This window comes from Chiloscyllium punctatum, chromosome 5, assembly GCF_047496795.1.
Source record: "Chiloscyllium punctatum isolate Juve2018m chromosome 5, sChiPun1.3, whole genome shotgun sequence".
NCBI lineage: Eukaryota > Metazoa > Chordata > Chondrichthyes > Orectolobiformes > Hemiscylliidae > Chiloscyllium > Chiloscyllium punctatum.
Genome location: NC_092743.1, coordinates 71,591,224 through 71,618,024, shown reverse-complemented (window position 1 = coordinate 71,618,024; position 26,801 = coordinate 71,591,224). Strand labels below are relative to the sequence as shown.

The window sequence follows — 26,801 nt, the reverse complement described above, 5'->3', positions numbered from 1 at the left end:
ACCAGAGGCTGAAGAAGCGTCGTTAGAGGGTGAGTTGGATGCCCATTCAAAGAAATGAGTGTATAGGCAGCGGAAAAAGAGCTCGATATCATGACTTGCGTGGAATTCTTTCACGTGTGGGCTAATGATCATTGTAACTGTCTTTATGCAATTTGCACAATTTCTATATATAAATGGTTTCATAAAGACTCATGCCATTTTCAACTACTCTAACCCAAGCATCACCATTCGAGGAACTAAGCAAACCTGCAAACCATGTCATTCATAATGAGTTGCGTTGCAAACAACATCTGGAAGGGGACATTTTTAACTTAGTATCTGAAAGGACAAATTAATTGTCTGATTGTAGGTTTAACAGTGTTGGAAACGAGAGGAAGTGCACAACTTAAGAGAATGAAATAAAATAAGAGGAAAAAGTAGCATAACTAAGGATACTAATAGCTGTTGCACTAAGATGTTGTCAGCCTTGGATGTTCTCATGATTTGGAGATGCCGGGGTTGGACTGGGGTGTACAAAGTTTAACAACCACACAACACCAGGTTATAGTCCAACAGGTTTAATTGGAAGCACACTAGCTTTCGGAGCGACGCTACTTCATGAGGTGATAGTGGAGGGCTCAATGGATTGAGCCCTCCACTATCACCTCATGAAGTAGCGTCACTCCAAAAGCTAGTGTGCTTCCAATTTAACCTGTTGGACTATAACCTGGTGTTGTGTGGTTTTTAACTTTGGATGTTCTCAGCAGTGAAAGATTTGTGAGAAATGCTGAATAATAGGCGAAGATCATCTAAATCAGGCAGGTTGACTCATTTAAAAATAGCATGCGGACAATCCCACGCCTTTTGTAATGATCCAGATTTTAAAGTCATCTGTTTCAGGTCTTCCACTGAGGACATATTATGAAATGTCTGCAGAATTGTGAAGTTCCTTGGCTGTTCAAATATTTGAGCACAATCCAGAGCTGCAACATTTACTGAGTCAAATACTTCGGATGAATGCAAGAAAGGGTGTGAAGAATTGTCCTACTGAACTCTGTTAACTCCTCTTCTCTCTCCACATAGACCTGCATATCTGCAGTAATTCCATCTCTGGAATTACTTCCTGTTTTGTATTCATTACTGCAGAGCTCCCAGTGAATTTTTATTGGGTTTTGTCATATTTCTTTGTTTGACAATAAAGGCTATGTTACAGGTATCTCTGGAAGGTATAATGCATACAATTTCTCTTGAAGGATTTCCTCAGCTAACAGATCAAAAAAAGTATGTCAGGATTTTGGTCCTGCAATGGGCAGCAGGGAAAAACCTCAACAGTTTCCACTTTATATGTGAAAATATCTATTTTAAGAAATACAAATGAGCATATTAAATAGATTTACAGATGTTGTTTAATTATTGAAGATCAAATTCATCTTGTGACAGCTATCTTCCAGCACTCAGCCACTCAATCGTGTCTTATGTTGTGCACTAAAAAGTATGATGGCCCAACAGAAACCTAGTCTATTGTTGAAAATTTGCAAAATTCCTAAAATAATCATTTAAAAAATTGTCATTTTCAAAGATATGTATCTTCTATTGGTCTGACATCTCCAGCTTTTGGGCCTTGGCACTTCTCAATGAGGAAAGAAAGGTTGTTTTCCGTGTCTCGTTATGACCCTGAGCATAACGTTGAAAGCAGTCTGATAAAAGATTTTAAACATGTGATTTATATTCAGGTTATTTGCTGTTTAGTTAATATTTGCACATATACACCCTTTTGGGTGTGCACGAATGTGGCTAACATCCGTTGTCGCTGACATTATTTCACAGTTTATGTAAAATTCGTAGTCACTATCTTCTTTATTTTCTAGGTATGGCTGGGCAGAGGGCTTGACAGCTATCAGGGCACCACATGTAAAATACATATGCCCACATGCGTAAGTACTTTAATTTCATTTGTTCAATTTTGACTTCTGTGCCTGTACCAAAATAAAGTTTTATAGTTAATTGTTTTACTGAATTGAAGCACCTTATTACAGATCTTGTCATTCTTGTGTTTCCTATACAATTGAATCTTTCTTCCGTGCAAATCTTGTGATACAACACAACTGAGTTTTATTGAGACAAGGTGAGGACTGCAAATGCCAGAGAGTCATAGAGATGTACAGCATGGAAACAGACCCTTGAGTCCAACCCGTCCATGCCGATCAGATATCCCAACCCAATCTAGTCCCACCTGCCAGCACCGGCCCATATCCCTCCAAACCCTTCCTATTCATATACCCATCCAAATGCCTTTTAAATGTAGTAATTCCTCTGGCAGCTCATTCCATACCCGTACCATCCTCTGTGTGAAAAAGTTGCCCCTTCGGTCTCTTTTTTTATATCTTTCCTCTCTGACCCTAAACTTATGCAGTCTAGTTCTGGATTCCCCGACCCCAGGGAAAGGACTTTGCCTGTTTACCCTATCCATGCCCCTCATAATTTTGTAAACCTCTATAAGGTCATCCCTCAGCCTCCATTGCTCCAGGGAAAACAGCCCCAGCCTGTTCAGCGCCTCCCTGTAGCTGAAATCCTCCAACCCTGGCAACATCCTTGTAAATCTTTTCTGAACCCTTTCAAGTTTCACAACATCTTTCCGATAGGAAGGAGACCAGAATTGCATGCAATATTCCAACAGTGGCCTAACCAATGTCCTGTACAGCTGCAACATGACCTCCCAACTCCTGTACTCAATACTGTGACCAATAAAGGAAAGCTTACCCAACGCCGCCTTCACTATCCTAAAGTGTAGCACTGGAAAAGCTCAGCAGGTCAGACAGCATCGAAGGAGCAGGAGAGTCTACGTTTTGGGCATAAGCCCTTCCTGACGAAGGGAATGTTGATGAAGAGAAATAAAATTTCTAAATGCTCACTGATAGAGGCGGATACTGATTTTGAAAGACATACTTAGAGTCATAGAGATGTGCAGCATGGCAATAGATACTTCGATCAAACTCGGCCATACCAACCAGATAACCCAACCCAATCTAGTCTCACTTGCCAGCACCCGGCCCATATTCCTCCAAACCCTTCCTATTCATGTACCCATCCAGATGCCTTTTAAATGTTGCAATTGTACTAGCCTCCACCACTTCCTGTGGCAGCCCATTCCACACATGCACCACCCTCTGCGTGAAAAAGTTGCCCCTTGGGCCTCTTTTATATCTTTTTTACTCTCCCCTCAAAACCTATGCTCTATAGTTCTTGACTCCCCTACCCAGGGGAAAAGACCTAGCCTATTACCCTATCCATATCCCTCATGATTTTATAAACTTCTGCAATGCCACCGCTCAGCCTCCGATGTTCCAGAGAAAACCGCCCCAGCCTATTCAACATCTTCCCTCTAGCTCAAGTCCAACCCTGGCAGCATCCTTGTAAATCTTTTCTGAACCCTTTCAAGTTTCGCAACATCCTTCCAATAGAAAGGAGACTAAAATTGCATGCAATATCCCAAAAGTGGTCTAACCAATGTCCTATACAGCCTCAACATGACCTCCCAACTCCTGTACTCTGACCAATAAAGGAAAGCATACCAAACACCACCTTCACTATCATATCCACCTGCAACTCCACTTTCAAGGAGCTATGAACCTGCACTCCAAGGTCTCTTTGTTCAGTAACACTCTCTAGGACTTTACCATTAAGTGTATATGTCCTGGCCTGATTTGCCTTCCCAAAATGTAGCACCTTGCATTTATCTGAATTAAATGCCATCTGCCACTTGTCAGCCCATTGGCCCATCTGAACAAGATCCTCTTGTAATCTGAGGTAACCATCTTTGCTGTCCACCATACCTCCAATTTTGGTGTCGTCTGCAAATGTACTAAGTATACCTCTTAAGCTCACATCCAAATCATTTGTATAAATGATGAAAAGTAGTGGACCCAGCACTGATCCTGGGGCACTCCACTGATCACAGGCCTCCAGTCTGAAAAACAACCCTCCACCACCACCACCACCACCACCACCACCCTCTGTCTTCTACCTTTTGAGCCAGTTCTGCATCCAAATGGCGAGCTCTCCCATGAGATCTAACCTTGCTAACCAGTCTCCTATGGGGAACCTTGTTAAACGCCTTGCTGAAATCTGTATAGATCATACTACCGCTCTGCGCTCATCAATCCTCTTTGTTACTTCCTCAAAAAGCTCAATTAAGTTTGTCAGACATGATTTCCCTCGTACAAAGCCATATTGGCTATCTCTAATCAGTCCTTACCTTTGCAAATACATGTACATCCTGTCCCTCCGGATTCCTTCCAACAACTTGTCCACTACCGACGTCAGGGTCGCCAGTCTGTAGTTCCTTGGCTTGTCCTTACCAACTTTCTTAAATAGTGACACCATATTAGACAACCTCCAGTCTTCTAATACCTCACCTGTGACTATTGATGATACAAATATCTCAGCAAGAGGCCCAGCAATCACTTTCCCAGCTTCCCACAGAGGTCTAGGGTGCACCCGATCAGGTCCTGGGGATCTTTCTGCTTTTAGTCGTTTCAAGACATCCAGTACTTCTGCTCTGTAATATGGACATTTTTCAAGATGTCACCATCTATTTCCCTACATTCTATATCTTCCATGTCCTTTTGCAGAGTAAACACTGATGCAAAATAATTGTTTAGTATCTCCATCTCCTGCAGCTCAATACAAAGTCTGCCTTCTTGATCTTTTAGGGGGACCTATTCTCTCCCTAGTTACCCTTTTGTCCTTAATGTATTTGTAAAAACCCTTTGGATCCTCCTCCACTCTATTTGCCAAAGCTATCTCATCCCCTTTTTTTGCCCTCCTGATTTCCCTTTTAAGTATACTCCTATTTTCAGGATTCAGTTGCTCTATCCTGCCCATACCTGACACAAATTTTCTTCTTTTACTTAACCAAACTCTCAATTTCTTTAGTCATCCAGCATTCCCTACACCTACCAGCCTTTCCTTTCACCTGAACAGAAGTATACTATCTCTGGACTCTTGTCTCATTTCGGAAGGCTTCCCATTTTCCAGCTGTCCCTTTACATACGAACTTCTGCCCCCAATTGGCTTTTGAAAGTTCTTGCCTGATACCGTCAAAATTAACCTGCCTCCAATTTAGAACTTCAACTTTTAGATCCGGTCTATCCTTTTCCATCACTATTTTAAAACTAATAGAATTATGAGGCCAGCGACCAAAGTGCTCCCCCACTAAGACCTCAGTCACCTCCCCTGTCTTATTTCCCAAGAGTAGTTCAAGTTTTGCACTTCTCTTGCAGGTACATCCACATACTGAATCAGAAAGTTTTCTTGTACACACTTAAGAAATTGCTCTCCATCTAAACCCTTAGCACTATGGCGCATTCAGTCTATGTTTGGAAAGTTAAAATCCCCTACCATAACCACCCTGTTATTCTTGCAGATTACTGAAATTTACTTTTACAAATTTGTTTCTCAATTTTCTGCAGACCACTAGGGGGTCTATAATGCAGTCCCAATAAGGTGATCATCCCTTTTCTTATTTCTCAGTTCCGCCCAAATAACATCCCTGGATGTATTTCCAGGAATGTCCTCCCTCAGTACAACTATCCCTTATCAAAAACACCACTCCGTCTCCTCTCTTGCGTCCCTTTCTGTCCTTCCTGTAGCATTTGTATTCTGGAACATTAAACTGCCAGTCTTGTCCATCCCTGAGCCACATTTCCGTAATTGCTAATGATATCCCAGTCCCATGTTCCTAACCATGCCCTGAGTTCATCCACCTTCCCTGTTAGGCCTCTTGCATTGAAATAAATGCAGTTTAATTGATCAATCCTACTTTGTTCTCTGCTTTGTCCCTACCTGCCCTGACTGTTCGATTCTTCTCTCAACTGTACTAGTCTTAGATTGCTGTCTGTTCTCTCTATCTCCCTGAATCCCACACCCCCACTGTACTAGTTTAAATCCTCCAGAGCAGCTCGAGCAAATCTCCCTACCAGACCCCTTCAATTTTAGGTTCCATCCATCCTCCTTGTACAGGTCACTTCTACCCCCGAAGAGATTCCAATGATCCAAAAATGTGAAATCTTCTCCATACACCCTCCAGTTCCTTAGCCATGCACTTATCTGCCCTATCCTCCTATTCCTATCCTCACTAGCTTGTAGCACCAGGAGTAATCCAGATATTACTTTCTCGAGGACTAACTTTTTTAAATTCCCGCCTAACTTTGTATTCAGAATCTTCATTTTTTTTTCCTCTTCCTTTGTCGTTGGTCCCAATGTGCACAATGACCTCCTGCTGGGCCCCTTTTTTTCCCCCTTGAGAACATCCTGCACCCTCTCAGAGACATCCTTGATCCTGGCACCATGAAATGTCAAATGTCAAACCTGATCCCTGTTACAGGTTGCCAGCCTAAAAAGGCCCTGCGTTTATTCTTTTATTTGCTAGCTTTTGCTCCATCCACACTAATACTACCTCCAGTTCTTACATTTAAGTAGATTCAGGCTGAGTACCTTTTTTTAAAAACCCCTTTTACATCTACTTTTTACAATATATTACTTTTTCTTTATTTCCCCTTTAACTATCCTGCTTGTTATCTCCTCCAAAGAATTTTGTAAATTTGTCAGGCATAATTTCTCCTTCATGAAGGTATGCTGAATTTGCTTAATCATATTATGCATTTATAAATATTGTGTTTTATAATAGACTTTTTAATGTATTCCTAATATTGGACATTAACTGGCCTGTAGTTAGCTATTTTGTCTCCTTCGCTTTTAGAAATAAAGCAATTTTCTAATCCTCTGGAGTATTTCTCAAATTCTAAGGATTCATGGGCGGCTATTGTCAGTGCATCCAGTATTGCTGTAGTCCTTTTAATATTCTTGGATGTATTCCAATAGCTCCAGGGGATTTTCCGGCTTTAGCCCCATTAGTTTCTCAAGCACTACTTCTGTCATGATAGTTATTGTATTTATTTCCAGTCATTTTTGTCCCCTTGTATATTTTGTAGTTTTGGAATGTTATCAGTGTCTTCCACAGTGAAGACTGGTGCAAAGTACGCACTTAACTCCTCTGTCATTCCCTGGTCCTACATTATTTTCCCAGTTTCATTCTCTAAAGTGCTGAAAATGTGTTGCTGGAAAAGTGCAGCAGGTCAGGCAGCATCCAAGGAGCAGGAGAATCGACGTTTCGGGCATGAGCCCTTCTTCAGGAATGGTCTTGGATGCTGCCTGACCTGCTGCGCTTTTCCAGCAGCACATTTTCAGGTCTGATCTCCAGCATCTGCAGTCCTCACTTCCTCATTCTCTAAAGTGCCTATGTTGTATTTCACTTTGGCTTCTCTCCCTTTTATACACTGGAATGAACTCTTGATGTCAATCTTGATATTTGCAATTTTACCCTCCAGGTTTGTCTTTTTCTTTTAAGACTTTCCCAATCCTCTGGCTTATCACAAACCTTTGCCTTATTGTATGTTGTTTTTCTTTCAATCTGATACTATCCAAGTTAACCATGGTTTGCTTATTCTTTTCCTTGCCTCCTTGTTCCTCATTAGAATATGTCGTTGCTGTGACCAATGAACTATTTTCTTAAATGACTGCCATTGATCCTCAACTGTTTTTGCTGCAAAGCTGCTTTACCAATCTTGTGTAGCCAGTGCTGTCCTCATTCCTCTGCCAATAACCCTTGTATAAGCTTAGTACAATTTTCCTATCCCAAGTTCCTGTTCAAACGGAGTGCTAAATTCTGCCACGTGAAGTCCACTGCTTCTGAGGGGATCTTCTATGTTTGTTTTGGTTTGTGTGTTTGGTCAGATCTAAAATAGTGTGCTCCCTAGTTGGATACACAGCATTGTTCTAAACAAACTGTCCTGAATCTACTCTGAATCTTTCCTCATGCCCTCCTCTGTTAATCTATCTCAATCTACATCAACATTAAAGTCACCATACTTACCTCATTACCTCTGAAATTATTCTCCATTCCGCGATATTGCTACTGTTAGTGTACCTATGGACTGCTTCAACCAGCCTGGTCTTGCTGTTTTATATCTCTTCTCCACCCATAAGGATTATGCTTCTGCTTCTGGATCATTTCTTGTCTTATTACTTTCCAGCAATGCTGGTCCACCACCCTTTCCTTCCTTTGAAAAGTTACATCCTTGGGAGAAAGTGAGGACTGCAGATGCTGGAGATCAGAGCTGAAAAATGTCTTCAAGATTCCTGAAGAAGGGCTTATGCCCGAAACGTCGATTCTCCTGCTCCTTGGATGCTGCCTGACCTGCTGCGCTTTTCCAGCAACACATTTTTCAGCAAAGTTACATCCCTGTGAATATTCACCTTGTAACGCTTTCTCTCATGGCTATAAGATCATCCTCCACCTATATTTGTACTGTTAATTCTTCAGATCGATGGGTCATCTTCAGGGTGCAAACTGTAGTTAGTGGAAAAACAAGAATCAGTGTTAGGTCCTCAGCTATTTATGATCAATATTTAATGCTTTCTTAGAGGCTTGTTGGTTGTTTTGTCAGCAAAAGATAGTAGGTATGAAGGCAAATTGAGTTTACAGATAATCTGTAAATGGATGATGCCTTGAAAAGAGTGAGCAAAAATTTGGAGGTAGAGTATATGTGAGATTGTCCATTTTGTCAGGAAGAATAGATTCCAGGAGTAGGCCCATTTGGCCCTTTTTTGGTCTGCTCCGCTATTTCAAGCTGATAATGGTTGATCCTCTATCACAATGTCATACTCCTGCTTTTTTCTCGAAGCCCTTGATGCCTTTTAAAATGTAAAATGTTAATTATTTCTTGAATGTATTCAGTGACATGGCCTTCACAGCCTGCTGTGGTAAAGAATTTCACAGGTTCAGTACTCTTTTTGAAATTTTTCTTCTCCTCAATCCTTAATGGTTCACCACCTACCCAGAGATAGCAGCCCCTAGTTCAAGACTCTTCATCATTGGAAAGCATCCTCCTTGAACCTAGTCTGTTTAGTCCTGTTAGTTTTGTTTCAATCAGATCCTCTCTCACCGTTCTAAACTCTGGTTCATCTGGGTCTATATACACTAATGTCTCCTATTAAGGCAGTCTTGCCAACCCTGGTGTCAGCCTAGTGAACCTTCACTGCACTCAATCTATGGCAATTATGTCCTTTCTTGGGTGGGGAGACCAAAACTGCATGCAGTACTCCTATGTGTGATCTTACCAAGGCCCTTTAACTACAGTAAGATATCCCTACTTCTGAACTCAAATTCTGTTCCATTAAAGGCTGATATACCACTTTCATTTTGAATTGCTTGCTGAAACTGCCTATCTGTTTTTATTTACCTTAAATTTATATGGACTATCTCTGACACCTCGCTCCCCTTCCTGGACCTCTCCATCTCCATTAGTGACGACCGACTTGACACTGACATTTTTTACAAACCCACTGACTCCCATAGCTACCTGGATTACACCTCCTCCCACCCTATCTCTTGCAAAAATGCCATCCCGTATTCCCAATTTCTCCGCCTCCGCCGTATCTGCTCCCAGGAGGACCAGTTCCACCATAGGACACACCAGATGGCCTCCTTCTTTGGAGACCGCAATTTCCCTTCCCACGTGGTTAAAGATGCCCTCCAACGCATCTCGTCCACATCCCGCACCTCCGCCCTCAGACCCCACCCCTCCAACCGTAACAAGGACAGAACGCCCCTGGTGCTCACCTTCCACCCGACAAACCTTCGCATCAACCAAATCATCCACTGACATTTCCACCACCTCCAAAAAGATCCCACCACCAGGGATATATTTCCCTCCCCACCCCTTTCCGCCTTCCGCAAAGAACGTTCCCTCCGTGACTACCTGGTCAGGTCCACACCCCCCCTACGACCCACCCTCCCATTCTGGCACTTTCCCCTGCCACCGCAGGAACTGTAAAACCTGTGCCCACACCTCCTCCCTTAACTCTATCCAAGGCCCTAAAGGAGCCTTCCACATCCATCAAAGTTTCATCTGCACATCCACCAATATCATTTATTGTATCCGTTGCTCCCGATGTGGTCTCCTCTACATTGGGGAGACTGGTCGCCTCCTCACAGAGCGCTTTAGGGAACATCTCCGAGACACCCGCACCAATCAACCAAACCGCCCCGTGGCCCAACATTTCAACTCCCCCTCCCACTCTGCCGAGGACATGGAGGTCCTGGGCCTCCTTCACCGCCGCTCCCTCACCACCAGACGCCTGGAGGAAGAACGCCTCATCTTCTGCCTCGGAACACTTCAACCCCAGGGCATCAATGTGGACTTCAACAGTTTCCTCATTTCCCCTTCCCCCACCTCATCCTAGTTTCAAACTTCCAGCTCAGTTACTGTCTCCTTGACTTGTCCGACCTGCCTATCTTCTTTTCCACCTATCCACTCCACCCTCTCCTCCCTGACCTATCACCTTCATCTCCTCCCCCACTCACCCATTGTACTCTATGCTACGTTCTCCCCACCCCCACCCTCCTCTAGCTTATCTCTCCACCCTTCAGGCTCTCTGCCTTTATTCCTGATGAAGGACTTTTGCCTGAAACGTTGATTTCGCTGCTCGTTGGATGCTGCCTGAACTGCTGTGCTCTTCCAGCACCACTAATCCAGTATCTGTTTTTATTGACTGGTGTATAGGGACACCAGATCTTTTTGTCCCTCCATGTTGCCCCATTGTTATGGAGCAAACCGTTTATTATAGACTGGACAGACCAGTTCAAACCCCTCAAAATGTATTCAGAAGATTAGTCTGAGTCTAACCTTTCCTTCCTGACACAAGTGTCAGGGGTGGCCTTGCAGATGCAATTAATTTGGTCAAATTAGTTAACATTGAGCAAAACACAATTTATTTTTGCACTACACTTAAAATACACATGAAATAAAAAGAAAAGAATTGGCTCGAGTGTAACTCTATCCAAATGCTTAAGAAAATATTATATGTACTAATTACTGTTAATTAATTGTTCCAATATAGTAACGTCTCTCAAACACACTCTTGGCAAAAGGCAAATTCAGTAAAATAGATTGTCATATAGGTGATTCTCTATTCCAGGCGAAAAACAAACACTAAGAGAAAACTGACAGAGAAGCAGGGTAAGATGTACTGTAGCTTCACCCAGCTTCAAGACACCTGCAACCGCTTCTGTTGGAAAACGGAAACTAAAAATTGTGGTTCTGTGGAAGCTTGACTCCACCCATTCAAGCCACTTCTATTGTTCCAACTATTTTTTTATTTTTTTAAAAAAAAGTGCTTCCAGGCCCTTCAAACTGTTTACTTTAGTACCTCTGAGTAGACTACTCTGCTCCTCTTAAATTAATCTAAGATCAATCTAGCCTACACACCACTCGATTTACTGCTGCCCATGTGCTTGTCCACTAGCCACTTAAATGTTCCTAATGTCTCTGACTCTACTACCATTCCATGCACCCACCACACTCCGAATAAGAGGTCAAGGGCATGCAGGTCCTTGGCTGCCTCCATCGCCAGACCCTGGCCACACGACGCCTGGAGGAAGAGCGCCTCATCTTCCGCCTAGGAACCCTCCAACCACACAGGATGAATGTAGATTTCTCCAGCTTCCTCATTTCTTTCCCCCCCTTCCCCCCTCCCCCCACCTTAACTCAGTCCCAACCCCTGGATTCAGCACCACCCTCTTGACCTGCAATCTTCTTCCCGACCTCTCCGCCCCCCCACCCCCTCTCCGGTCTATCACCCTCCCCCCTCACCTCCTTCCACCTATCGTATTCCCAGCGCCTCTTTCCCCCAAATCCCCTTCCCCCCCCCACCACCTTTTATCTCAGCCTGCTCGGCACACTAGCCTCATTCCATTTGAACTGAGGTGGGCAAAATTTAAAAATCACAACACCAGGTTATAGTCCTCCACGTCTATTTGGAAGTACAAGCTTTTCAAGCACTGCTCCTTCGTCAGGTAGCGAGTGGGGCAGGATCATCGAATACAGAATTTATAGTAAAAGATTAAAGTGTCATTCAAGTGATGAGATGTATTGAGCAAACCTTGATTGCTAGACAGCTTCCAAAATTTTAGACAGATTTTTAAAATTTATATTTTTATGTCACAGGAATAAATAATTATTTAATTTGTGCACATGTTCTTTAAGTATAAACTGGTGACTATCCACAGTCCGTTTCTTTAATCAGATTTGTCAATACATGTCTCACCCTCATAGTTTCCCTCAGTCACGTGACCCTGCAAAACAAGATTGTAATTAATCCTTTTCTCATTGCAGAGTACTCAGTCTCAAATAGTCTGATTTCTACTTGTTTCTTCAATGTTTTAGTTGTCTTAAAAAAAACTATCGATCGAAACGCAAATTTAAGTCACCCTTCCTTTGCATCTCTGTTGCTGTTTGGGGGCCTGTGGACAACACCCAGCAACGTTTTCTGCCCCTTTGTATTTCTTAGCTACCACACATAGAAATTCCACATTTATGATTTTCCAAGCCTACGTCCTTCCTGTTAGGTACATAGTTTACTCCTTTACTAACAATGCGATCCCACGCCCTTTCCATTTTTGTCTGCCCTTCCTAACTAATGAATGCTCCTGGATGTTCAGTTCCCCTCTTCGGTAACCCTGCAGCTGTAATTGCAACTATATCATAACTGACTATCTATTTGCATTACTAATTCAATTACTTTATTGTGAATGTTCTAAACATTAAGATATGACCCCTTTAGACTTGCCTGTTTAACCTTGTTAGTCATCTTAACTTTATTTTGCACTGTGGCTCCATTTGTTTCTTGACCTTGTTCTTCTGCCTTCCACTTTTGCTGCTTGTGTTTCTGTCTCTTGTTTCTCTCGCCTGTCTCACTGCTCAGTTTCCCACACCCTTGGTCTTCTGGTTTGAAACCCTGCCCAATAGCATCAAATGCTCCTCCTGAGGACATTGGGTCCAGACCTGCCCTGATGCAATCCCTTCTGCTTAGAATTAATATTTTAAGTAGAGGGAGTTTACAAAATACTGCAGTACAAAGGGATCTAGGTGTCCTTATTTATGAATCTCAAGATCATCATGCAGATAAAAGAAATAATTAGCAGAAGGAATGAATTATAAAAGTAGATAAATCATCTTAGGAAGATTTTGATTGCCATTCTTAAAGGGACTTTCCTGAACTGCTTCTCCGTTCCACTAAAGGTTCACTATCTTGATTGCTGGGATGAGGGGTTCATTGGCTTGTGCCAAATTCACTAGAATTTAGAAGAATGAGAAAATATTCTGAAAGGCATTTTGGATTCTCATAGGGAAGTCCAGAGCTGCACTTTATAAAACAAGGTGCTCCTTATTTAAGTGGGAGACAAAGAGGAATGTCTTGTGACAGTATTTGCTGTTTAGAACCATCTTCCCCAATGCACAGTAAAAACTGGGTCATTCAATGCTTTTAAGACTTTTTTTTTCATTTGTTTAGATTTTTAATTAGTGAGGAAGTACCAAGATATAGTGTATATTGTGCATCTTCAATAGTCCAGCCTTCTTTCTGCTTGCTCCTGTACAATAGTTGACCTATTTTCCTAACCAATCTCTTCAGACATTTGCATTCCAAATGCAATTAATGCACAATTTGTTTAGAATAAACAACTCTTCCCAAGTAGGTAAAAACAATGACTGCAGATGCTGGAAGCCAGATTCTGGATTAGTGGTGCTGGAAAAGCACAGCAGTTCAGGCAGATTCCGAGGAGCAGTAAAATCGACGTTTCTGGCAAAACCCCTTCATCAGGAATGGGATTGCCAATTAACCGTACTTAAATTAATCTCTTCCCTCATTTGTTCCACCACATAATATTGCAAGAAACTCTCGATTGCATGAACTCATCCTCCAGTTGTCTGATTATTTTGTCTGACTTAGTGAAGGTGAAAGTTTATCACATTTATTGCATTACGTTTGTCACAAACTGCTCTAGTTTTTTTGATTCGGACTCTGTCCTTCCTTATGGTTACTTTGGAATCATACGTAGATCATTCCGAGCAGTCTTTCCTATGTGTTAGCTCTTATCTTATTTCCTGATTCTACTCCTTGCTGTTCTCAGCCAAGATCTTCCTTAGTATTGAACTCATTCTTTATTATCAAATTTTTTTTCTGTCTTTGAAATGTCAAGCTGATTTCATTTTTCAGTCTTACTGTGCAATCGTATCTCTGGCTTCTGTGTCAAACCTATTTAACTTTTTGTGCCATTAACTTGTGCAAGTATTTTGAGATAGATGATTAGATAAAGCATCTTTACTTTTACTGGTTAATATTTTCCCCTTTTCTTTTGACCTTGCTTTTCATTTTGAAAGGGAGAATAGAATATTTAAATGGAGAACAAATGCAGAAAGCTACTATACAAAAAGCTTTGGGAGTACTTGAAACCTAAAGCTAGAACACAGGTGTAGCAAGTAATCAGAAAAGCTTTTGGAATGTTGGCCCTCATTTCATGAGGGATGGAGTATAAGAGTAGGGAAGTTTTACTGCAACTGTTCAAGGTACTGGTGAGGGAAAATCTAGAGTATGATGAGCAGTTTTGGTCTCATTAAATAGGAAATATATCCTTCCTTTGGAGATGGTTCAGAGAAGGGTCACATGGGATAATTGCTAACATGGAAATGCTAAGCAGGTAAGTACTTGAGTTTTGAGAAGGAGCAATAATCTTATTGAAACCTGATTTGAAGGTGCCATGTTGGTGTACAAAGTTTAAAAATTGCACAACATCAGATTATAGTCCAACAAGTATATTTGGAAGCACTAGCTTTCACAGCGCTGCTTCTTCATCAGGTACATATGCAATATGTAAATGCTGAGAGGATATCTCCCTCGTGGGAGAGTCTAGGACCAGAGGACATTGTCCTAGAATAAGGGGCTGCCAATTTAATACTGAAATGAGGAGGAATTTCTTCTGCAGGTTGAATCTTTGGAGCTCTGGGGTAGAGACCTTGTGTAAATTTAAGGCTGAGCGAGAGTCTTGGGGCCAGCGACCATAATTCTATTAGTTTTAAAATAGTGATGAAAAAGGATAGACCAGATCTAAAGGTTGAAGTTCTAAATTTGACAAAGGCAAATTTTGACGGTATTAGGCAAGAACTTTCAAAAGCTGATTGTGTGCAGATGTTCTCAGGTAAAGGGAAGGCTGGAAAATGGGAAGCCTTCAGAAATGAGATGCCGAGAATTCAGAGAAAGTATATTCCTGTTAGGGTGAAAGGAAAGGCTGGTAGGTAGAGGGAATGCTGGATGACTAAAGAAATTGAGGGTTTGGTTAAGAAAAAGAAGGAAGCATTTGTTGGGTATGGACAAGATAGTTGAGTGAATCCTTAGAGTATAAAGGCATTGGCATATACTTAAGAGGGAAATCAGGAGGGCAAAAAGGGGACATGAGATAGCTTTGGCAAATAGAGTTACAGAGAATCCAAAGAGTATTTACAAATACATTAAAGAACAAAAGGATAACGAGGGAGAGGATAGGGCCCCTCAAAGATCAGCAGGGCGGCCTTTGTGTGGAGCTGCAGGAGATGGGGGTAGATACTAAATGAGTATTTTGTATCAGGTATTTACAGCAGAATAGGATATGGAAGATAGACTGTAGGGAAATAGATGGTGACATCTTGAAAAATGTCCATATTCTAGAGGAGGAAGTGCTGAATGTCTTGAAATGCATAAAATTCGATAAATCCCCAGTATCTGATCAGGTGTACCATAGAACTCTGTGGGAAGCTAGGGAAGTGATTGCTGGGCCTCTTACTGAGATATTTGTATCATAGATAGATAGTTACAGGTGAGGTGCTGGAAGACTGGAGGCTGGCTTTCATGGTACCACTGTTTAAGAAGAGTGGTAAGGACAAGCCAGGGAACTATAGACCAGTGAACCTGACGTTGGTAGTGGGCAAGTTGTTGGAGGGAATCCTGCAGGACAGGATGTACATGTATTTGGAAAGGCAAGGACTGATTAGGGATAGTCAACATGGCTTTGTGCATGGGAAATCATGTCTCACAAACTTGAGCTTTTTGAAGAAGTAGCAAAGAGGACTGATGAGGGTAGAGTGATAGATGTGATCTACATGGACTTTAGTAAGTTGTTTGACAAGGTTCCCCATGGGAGACTGCTTTGCAAGGTTAGATTTCATGGGGGAATACAGGGAAAACTAGCCACTTGGATGCAGAACTGGCTCAAAGGTAGAAGACAGGGTGGTGGTGGAGGGTTGTTTTTTTTCAGACTGGAAGCCTGTGACCAGTGGAGTGCCACAAAGATCGGTGCTGGATCGACTACTTCTCTTTATTTATGTAAATGTCTTGGATGTGAGCAAAAGAGGTATAGTTCGTAAACATGCAGATGACACCAAAATTGGAGATGTAGTGGACAGCGAAGAAAATTACCTCAGATTACAACAGGATCTTGTTCAGATGGGCCAATGGTCTGAGAAGTGGCAGATGGAGCTTAATTCAGATAAATGCGAGGTGCAGCATTTTGGGAAAGCAAATCTTAGCCGGACTTATATGCTTAATGGTAAGGTCCTAGGAGTGTTGCTGAACAAAGAGACCTTGGAGTGCAGGTTCACAACTCCTTGAAAGTGGTGTGGCAGGTAGATAGGATAGTGAAGAAGGCATTTGGTATGCTTTCCTTTATTGGTCAGAGTACTGAGTACAGGAGTTGGGAGGTCATGTTGCGGCTGTACAGGACATTGGTTAGGCTACCAATGGAATATTGCGTGCAATTCTGGTCTCCTTCCAATCAGAAAGATGTTGGGAAACTTGAAAGGGTTCAGAAAAGATTTACAAGGATGTTGCCAGGGTTGGAGGATTTGAGCTATGGGGAGAGGCTGAACAGGCTGGGGCTGTTTTCCCAGGATTGTCGGAGACTGAGGGGTGACCTTATAGAGGTTTACAAAATTGAGGGGCATGGATAGGATAAATAGACAGTCCTTTCCCTGGGGTGGGGGAGTCCAGACTAGACTGCATAGGTTTAGGGTGAGAGGGGAAAGATATAAAAGAGACCTCAGAGGCAACTTTTTCGCTGAGGGTGGTACGTGTGTGGAATGAGCTGCCAGAGGATGTGGTGGAGGCTGGTACAATTGCAACATTTAAAAGGCATTGGTTGGGTATATGAATAGGAAGGGTTTGGAGGGATGAGGGCTGAGTGCTGGTAGGTGGGACTAGATTGAGTTGGGATATCTGGTCGGCGTGAACGAGTTGGATCGAAGGGTCTGTTTCCATGCTGTACACTTGATTCTAATAAGGAAAGGGTGGGAAAGTTGAAATGAGGAATGGCAGATCAGCCATGATGCTATTGAATGGCAGAGCAGGCTTGAAGGACTGAACAACTGCCTCCTGTTCCTCCTTCCCATAACCAAACACTTCAGTACTCATGTCCTTCTCTTTTCTTCCTGGGTTTGTAAATTTCCCCATGTGAACACTTCCCATCAAGCATTGCCACCCATATCTTCACTGCCATCCTATCTCGTTGAAAGTCCTTTACATCTTTGATCCATCAGGATGTAGTTCCCTAATTTAAGTGTAACCCCTCCAAAAATAACAATTTCCTCTTTCTGTGTTATCATAAGTATCTAATGAATTGATACATTTGACTCCCACATTGTTTTTGGGGTCATGCTTGTTCAACAATACAAATTCTAACTTGTCAAAGTCCTTCAGTAAAACTTCACTCTACTTATGATATCAATTGCTATGTGAGCCATGGTGTTGGATCCTGCCACTCTTATCAGCCACAATAAGAGCTGTCATTTAACCAAATTAAAAAATGAACTTCAAAACACAATAAAGTTATAGAGGGGAGGTGTTGGCCTAGTGGGCATTATCGCTATACTGTTATTCCAGAGACCCGGGTTCGAATCCCACCACGGCAGGTAGTGGAACTTGAATTCTGGAATGGAGAGTCTAATGATCATGAAACCATTGCCGATCATCAGGAAAAACCCATCTGGTTTACTAACCTCTTTTAGGGAAGGGAACTGCCCCTACCTGGTCTGGCCAACCTGTTACTCCAGACCCACGGTAATGTTATTGACTCTTGACTGTCCTGGGGTCAATTAGGGATGGGCAATAAATGCTGGCATAGTCAACGACACCCAAATGTTGTGAATGAATTTTTTAAAAATGTAAACCCATATCCATGAATTCTTATTGCCTCGACGAATGTCAGACAGCACATGGGGAAGCCTCTACCTTTAGCTTCCTCTCCAAGTCACATGCCATTCTGACTTGGAAATGTTCCTTCATTGTTGCTGGATCAAAATCCTGGAAATTCCTTCCTCTAAGGAATGCAGGGCTACCTATGAAATAAGGGCTTTAGTGGGTCAAGTAGGCGACTTAACACAACCTTCTAAACAATTAGGACTATACAATAAATGTTGTCCATACCAGCAATGCATTCATATCCTATGAACAGATTTTTTTTTAAATTAACATGTGGTTCATGTTTGTGTTTTTAGACCTATTGCTCCTGTCACAATGAACTTCAGAATGAATATGTCATCTTGGTAAGTGTTGGATTACAATGGGTGTCATTTGTAATTACCACTGGAGTTTGGCTTGTATGGTGTGTGAAAGTAAGAATCTTTAGGAAAATATTTTGTGATGTTTCTTAATTTTTGGCAGTTCCTGTAAAGTTGCCAATAAGTTCTGCCCTTATCTGCCCATTCCTGTTTGTCTGTTTGTCAGTTATATTTTTTAGTGTTTAGTGTCTTGTTTGACTTTACGCAGCTGCAATCCCTACCATGCAATAATGAGAGGATTCAAAAACAGCAGCGGGATGTCCTGCTGCAATTGTACATGGACTTGCTGAGACCACACCTAGAATGTTGTCATTTTGGTCTCCTTTTTTGAGAGAGTATGTTCTGGCTATGGTGGGAATATAACTAAGGTTTACCGGTTTGATTCCTCGTCTGGCAGAACTGAAGTGTAAAGGGACACCACGTCATTTCGGATGATATTCACTGGCATTTAAAGGAGTGGGGAGAGATCCTGTAGAAACCTGTAAGCTCTAAAAGGCTTAGACAAAATAAGGGCAGAGAGGATGATCCCATTTACCCGGAGGTCTAGAACAAGGGAACACAATCTGGGGTTGGCCATTTAGTAATGAGGTGAGAAGAAATTTCTTTACCCAGAGAGTTGTGAGCCTGTGGACTTCTCTGCCACAAATTTGTTGGAGCTAAAACATTCAATATTTTCAGGGAAGAGTCGGATGTAGTTCTTAGGGCTAAATGGATCAAAGGCTGCAGGGAGAAAGCAGGAACAGGGTATTAAGTAGGATGATCAGCCATGGTCCTATTGAATGGTGGTGCTGTTTTGAAGGGCCAGAGGGGTTGCTAGTGCTCCTATTTTCTACGGATCTATAAAGTGGCTGAAGGCAACCTATAGCAGCACTTGAATAAGTTTTTGCTGTTAAATTGCGAGTAAAATTTGCTGCATATCAGTGTGATACAAAGACTGTTGAACAAAGAAGTTGAATAAGTGCTTCTCCCGATTCTATTAACACCAACCCTCCCTGAGTATTGGGCTAATATTTAAGAAATTATCTTTGACAAACCTCCACTGGATCAGCCACTTCAATGCTATGGCAGCGTGAACTAGGCAGAAGTATATTGGAAGAACAAGTAGGCCATTTAACACCTCAAACCTGCTCTGCCATTCAGTAAGGCCGTTGCTGATCCATATCATAAATCAGTTTATCCAAGAACCTGTATCGATTTGATACCCACATCTAACAAAAATCTGGTTATTTGTCTTCAAAATTGTTTGAAATGCACCACCTTTTATGACAAAAATTCCAGATTTCTACAAGCCTTTGTGTGCAGAAGTATTTCCTGATTTTATTCTTAAATTGCTCTATTCTGATTTAAGATTTTATATTTTACTCTACGACCACACACAACAGTTCCTGTCTGCAGTGAATGAAGTGATGTCAGCCAGGTGGATCTGATTGGGGCTGTTTTACCTGGCCCATTCAGACAGTCCTGGCTGACCGATATAAAAAGAAGTGTCAGAGGTTCTATTCCCTCTGAGAACTGGCTCTGAAATAACTAGGTAAAAACAATGACTGCAGATGCTGAAATAACTAGGTCAGTGTCACGTGCTACACACATGTAAATAAAGGGTGACTTGGTGATGGGGTTCGTGGGGTTATTTCAATATCTATCTAGTCAGTATTTGTTTAAACATTTTAATTACCTTGATCAGACCACTTCTCTGTCCCCTACACTGACAGGAAGGAGTACAAGCCAAGTTTACCCACTGTGTTCTCTTAATTTAATCCTGTCTGCTCTGCTTTCATATAGTTTGTTCTATGATGAACACCGCCTCAATTCTGCCATTCCTGAGATAAATAATGTGCACTGCATGTGGTTTTTGACAAGGACTTCATTCAATTGAAGTGTAACCTTTGTATTTGGCCCACGTGAGATATAGGCCAGCATTCCATGATTCATTCAAGGTTTTGTTTTGCCTATCTGCTTGATTTTAATGAATCTTTTACTTGGATTTCCATCAGTATGGAGGGAGTACTGCACTGTTGGAGGGCCCTTTTTTTTCCCTATGGGTAAGGTTTTAAGCTGACAGCATCCTCATTGTATGGTGAGCATAAAAGATCTTGACTGTACTTCAGATAAGAGCAGGGATCTATCCTTGCTGTCATAGCCAATATTTATCCTTCAGTCAACATCCATTTTGTTAATGACCAGACAGTTTTTAATTTCAATCATGTAGCTGTTTATGGCAGCATATTGTGGGCAAATTGGTTGGTATACAACAGTGACTACACTTGAGAAATATTTTGATTGCAAAGCACTTTGAGATGTTCTGTGATAATGAAATTGCTCAAGAAATGCAAATTCTTTTTTATCTGATCTAATCCAAACAGAAGCTAAAAACCCATTAACAAGTAACTTATAACTGGTGATGCTTTTCCACAATCCCAGGGATAAAGTCAGGACCGTGAAGATACGGGAATGGTAGGGTAGTGGTAATACTGGGTTAATAATGTAGAAGCCCAGACAAATGTTGGAAGACATGAGTTTATATCCCAAAACACTATTTAATGAAATTTAAATCCATAAAGCTGGAATATAAGAATACTTTGTATGATGAGTATAAAGCTAAATTCTTATCATGGTTCACTGTCCCTTTTAGGAAAGGAAATCTGCTGCTTTTACCCTGTTTGGCCTAGTGGAACAACGTGGAAGACAGTAGCATAGTGGCAATGTAATTGGACCAGTAATCTAGAATTCCTACTAAAGGATGAATGTTGGGGGGCATCCCACCACAGCGGCTGGTAGAATGTAAATTGATTTAGTAAAATCTAGAATGTCAATCTCATTCTAGTATCACTGACCATGAATTTATCATTATATCTAGTTCACTAAGGCCTGTCAGGTAAGGGTGGCAGATATTATGGGGGTCAACATAAGAAATTAACATGGTCTTTAGGTAAACAGAACAATAATATTATATTTCACACTCCATACGGAGCGGAAATTTTAATGTACCAAAGTCTGCTGAGATACAGAACAACTTCAAGTTTTATACAGATTCCAGTATGACCACAAGAATTCTATATTTCAATATCCATATATGTCACCACATTATCTTTGTTTCTCACACACTTTGTAGGCATTGTCAATTCTCTTCCAAGGCATCTGATAGTATGGCTTCTACTTAGTAAACATTCTGAATGCCTGGTTTACTAGTTTTCACATGGTTTTTTTTAGCTTTGCTTATTATTGATTTTATATGGCTAAAGTTTAACACACTTAACTCTTTCAACTGACTTCCTTTCACTTCAATTGACAAAACTCTAGCCAGAGAGACAATAGCCAACCTTCTGGACAAGCAGAGCAGACAACACGACAGGGAACCTATCAACAAGGACTGCATACCCAAACTACTAGACATGTGCTTGACAACACTAAAAGGATATGAACAGATCGATGGAACATCTATGAGCTAGCCCATCTCTGGGCTCATAGCAGAAGCAATGATGCAAAGCTTGGGGCAAACAGCCTTCCCACAAATCCAACCTAAATTCTGATCAGATATGTGGACGACACTACTTATTATTAAGAGAACAGAAATCGAGAACTCACACCAGATTCTCAGCACCATGCTCACAGGCTTGAGATTTACAAGAGAGAAGAAACTAACAATCAACTCCCATTCCTGGATGTGATGGTAGAAAGAACATAGAAAGGTGAATGTACCAGAAAAGTCTTCAGGAAAGCCACATACAAGGACCAGATCCTGAACTACAACAGCAACCACCCGAACACACGCAAGAGAAGCTGCATTAGGATTCTGTTCAAAAGGGCTGCAAAGCACTACCGCACACCCAAACTACAAAGGGAAGAAGAAAGTTTCTAAAGGGTATTTGCCAAGAATGGATATCCCGCAACTTCATCCACAGATGCCTAACAGACAAACAATGATGATATGCCATGACCTAACTCACTAGCCACTCTCCTTACATTTAAAAAAAAACTTGGAACTTACGGACAGGCTTCTCTGACCACCGGGATTCATAACAGCCCGTAAACCGACAGCTATGCTCAGGGACAAAAGACCCTATATCCATCGTGTGCAAGACAAACATAATTTACAAGATTCCATGTAAAGACTGCACAAAACGCTATAGAGAACAAACTGGCAGACAGCTAGCAATCCACATCGATGAACACCGACTAGCCACTATATGCCACAACCAGCTGTCCCTAGTAGCCCGATGTACACATGACAATGACCACAAATTTGACTGGGACAACAGGACAAGCCAAACAGAGGACAGCCAGAGAATTTCTAGAAGCATGGTACTCATCCATGGACTCCATCAACAAACACACAGATCTAAACCCAATACACTGGCGACTACAACAAACAACTGGAACTGGCAACCAGAGTAGCAGGAATGGAACCAAATAAATTCCAGATAGTACAGCAATGCTTCACAGAAGGCTCCAAAGCACTAGCAGGGAATGAAACATGTGAAAATCAATTTCCCAGCTCTCAAACATACCCACAACTACGTCAACTGGCACCCAAACTACAAAACTTAATGCAAACCTTGAACTAACTTCCACACAACGTCCCCTCCCCGCCCCCTCCAAAAGTACGCGCGCACTCACACAGACCCCCACTGAGTCCACTTGAGAATACAAAGTAATAATCAGAATGTGCAACTTCTCACAAGAAGAGAGAAACATCATTGTCTCTCCAAATTGAGAGAACTGAAATTGGATCACAAACGAGTTATTTTCAAATTTGTCAATAAAACTTTCCTTTTTGTAGGTTTGATATCATTGGGCTTTCTGTGGATTCTGTGGAAGATGAAGGTGGAATAAAAAATGCAGCAGAAAGTGGTAAGTGTGTACAGCCCCTCATGTTTAACTTTAAGTGAAAAATTGATGTTGGTAAAATAATTTATACCCATGTTGAGAATTTCTAGAGCTAGACTAAATTGGAACTTCTGCTTCATCCATTAACTGTTTCTGAAAATTTAGAACTGGCTAACATTAAAAAAAATTGCTCATCTGCCATCTGTTAAGTCATCAGTGTTCTTAATTATATTACTGTTATTGCACATTTTCTGGCACACCCACAGATTTTTTTTCCTCTTTGCCTATCTTTAATATTTCATGTTGTCTTTTTTTTTTAAAAAAAAGGCCATGAAATGAAATAAATCTTTTAAGGTCCAAATGTGTTCTCATGAAATAATTAACTTGTAACTCTTTAGATTAACAGGTTTGTAGTAAGATATTGCCACCAAAGCAATTTGTTTAATAAACCAGTGTTACGTTGGCAAGGCATTGTACCTTAGCTTACCTCTCACTGTTTACCAGCATAAGGAGTATTGTAGATTGCGGGATGTAGAAAGCCCCATTATCTCTTGAAAACACATTTTAAATTATTTTCAGTGTGTGATTTTAATGCCTCCAAATAAATGGCCAATACTTGCATTAAGTTGTCAACTTCAATTCTTCACTTCATAGGTTGATAATTACTTATTAGTTTAGAATCCCTACAGTGTGGAAACAGGCCCTTCGGCCCAACAATCCACACCGACCCTGCGAAGACCCAGACCCATTTCCCTCTGACTGCTGCGCCTAACACTATGGCCAATTCAACATGGCCAATTCACCTGACCTGCACATCTTAGGACTGTAGGAGGAAACCGGAGAACCCGGAGGAAACCGGAGCACCCGAAGGAAACCCACACAGGCAAGGGGAGAATGTGCAAACTCCACACAGACAGTCGCCCGAGGGTAGAATTTAACCTGGGACCCTGGTGCTGTGAGGCAGCAGTGCTAACCACTGAGCCACTGTGCCACCCAATTCTGTGTTTTTGGTAACCCACCCTATATTTACCCCTAACTAACGCACCTAACACGTTGGGTTATACCTGTAAAACTGGTGCAAGGGATTAAGCAGACGATGTGAGCTATGTTGCAAAATTACATGGGAATCTTTAAAATTCTCTGCAGAATAGACACCATTTAATGAAGAATAAAGATGACTAACACCAATGCACATGTTGGTGGATGACCTTATTTATATTCTGTAGACAGGTGTACCTTGTTTTTGGAGAAACTTTTCAAGGCTTAAAAAGCAATTTACATGTCGACATTGTAATTGTCAGTCTTTTATGGAGACAGTTATTTAATGAAGGTTTTCTTTTAAGATATTTTAAAGATGATGATTGTCGATATCTAGTGTGTAAGAAATTTTTTTCTCTAATCTGCCAAGGTGTTTCTGCAGTTTTCTGTACAGTTAGTATTCTGCATGGTATCAACTTGACACTTGAGCATTAAAGCTGAAAATGTATTGCTGGAAAAGTGCAGCAGGTCAGGCAGCATCCAAGGAGCAGGAGAATCGACGTTTCGGGCATAAGCCCTTCTTCAGGAAGGGCTTCTTCAGCATTAAAATCAGGATGTAGAATTAATCACCTGTTACCTTTCATTTTAATATCTTATACGAGCATGGGGGTCAGGATCTATGAGCATATTACCTGAAAATTCCAAAGCTCCATTAGCATAATCATCTTTTCAATGATTGCTTTTTTTTTTGTCATTGCCTGTTGAGCTTAAAAGTCAAACTGTTTTGGTTGACTGTTATTACTATTAAGATTATTTTAGTACCACACTCACCAGAATCCATATCTGCTTTTTTTGGATAAGTTTAGTGTTGTACAACATTCAGCATCTTGTGTGAACCTAAATTTTCCCCTTGTACCTGTTAACCTCTTGCAGCTTCAATTACCCCAGGACAGTGTGTTAATTTGCCTTTTTGCGAAGTTCATCATCTATCTCCGTTCATACCTAGCCCCTCTACCTCAAGGACTTACCTTCATGATTTGAACCTGCTTGTTCTGCTATTGTTTCCTTACTGTTTTGTTTTTTAGCCTGGACTCCTGTCCAATGCTTTCTCTTGCATTTCTCTTCAGTTTGAAGGTATTCTGCTTTGCTCTCTGCAGCTCTGATTCAAGACCACTGCTGTCTTATACGCTTCCAGACTTTTTAAAACTACTTTATTCCTTCCTCTGCATATACCACCATCTCCACTTGTACTCTGGGAAATTTTTAAAAAATAAATTGAGCCCTGTAGAATACACATTGTTTCTAATGTTTGATTACTTGGTTGGCATTATGGGGAAAATAAAATCATGCAGAGACTTGTCATTTTGAGGTTCTGTGTCAATGGGTTCCTGGAATACACTGCAACTTTTTAAAAAATGCATTATTAATATCTTTCTAAATAATACATCCATAATGCGTAGATAATGTCATTTTGAAATGCCCACCTTTATTCTGTGTATTAAACAAAACGGTATTTGTTAAAAGCCATTTTAGACCACTTAAGTTAATTGCTCTTCAAAAAAACTACTTGCTGTGGATGTCTTCAGTTTGTTTTGCTAATCTGGGTGAAGGTGCTATTTAATGGAATTAAATAGCATTGGCTCAGTGTTGGTACTCTTGCCTTTGAGTCAGAAGTTTCAAATTTAGCTCAAGACTTGAGCATAAAATCCAGTCTGACACTCCAGTGCATGGCATTGAAATTCTGGGCTTCTGAGGTGCCATTATTTCAAATGGGATGTTAAATTGAGGTTCCATCTGTCCTCTTAGATGTACATTACATGGAGCATTCCATGAAACACTTTCAGAGAACTGTGGAGAATAAATAGTGTTGGAGAGGAGGCCCTTGACTGACTAGGAGTGAGTGGTGATCAAGACCAAACAGAGAAATTGAAGGGTGGATGCATTGGGGGCTGAATATTGTCATCAAAGGCAGAAATCGGAAGTGTGAACCTGTATCGAGTTCCTGCCTCTAACCTACCATGAAGCATTTTTTTTTGTGTGGCTTATTGACCCGAGAGACTGATATAGAGATGGGACACCAGGGAAGCTGATCACATTCTGGGCAAATGTTTGCTGATTGTGAAGGCTCTAAATTATCAAATCTTCTAACTGACAAGGGCAAATGGAGAGTTAAGGTCTGGAACAAGAGTCATAGTCTTAGAGTGGTACAGCTTGTCAAACCAGTCTGCACTGAACATACATCACAATCTGACCAAGTTCCATTTGCTAGAATTTGGCCTATATTCTTCTAAATCCTTCTATTCATATACCCATCCAGATTCCTTATAAATGTTGTAATTACACTTGTCTCCCCTACTTCTGGCAGCTCAATCCATACACTCACCACCCTCTTGAAAAAGTTAATGTTTGATTATTAAAATTAATCGTTCAATTAGTTTATCTAAGCTTTCGATGTTTCATCAAATAAAGCTGCTCCCGCACTGCAAACCCTGTGCTAATCATCTTCAGGAAGTTCCTAATAATGGCCACCCA

General features: G+C 41.3%; 1 protein-coding gene across 3 annotated transcripts in view; it reads left to right on the top strand.

Moving 5' to 3' along the window:
- Positions 1 to 26,801, top strand: part of lypla1 (lysophospholipase 1) — an 88,685-nt gene that overhangs the window by 34,105 nt on the left and 27,779 nt on the right. For all 3 annotated transcript variants that reach the window (XM_072570547.1, XM_072570548.1, XM_072570549.1), the window contains exons 3-5: positions 1,848 to 1,913; positions 18,402 to 18,449; positions 23,245 to 23,315. In XM_072570547.1, coding sequence (XP_072426648.1) covers positions 1,848 to 1,913; positions 18,402 to 18,449; positions 23,245 to 23,315 — 185 coding nt within the window. The remainder of the gene's footprint in view (positions 1 to 1,847; positions 1,914 to 18,401; positions 18,450 to 23,244; positions 23,316 to 26,801) is intronic.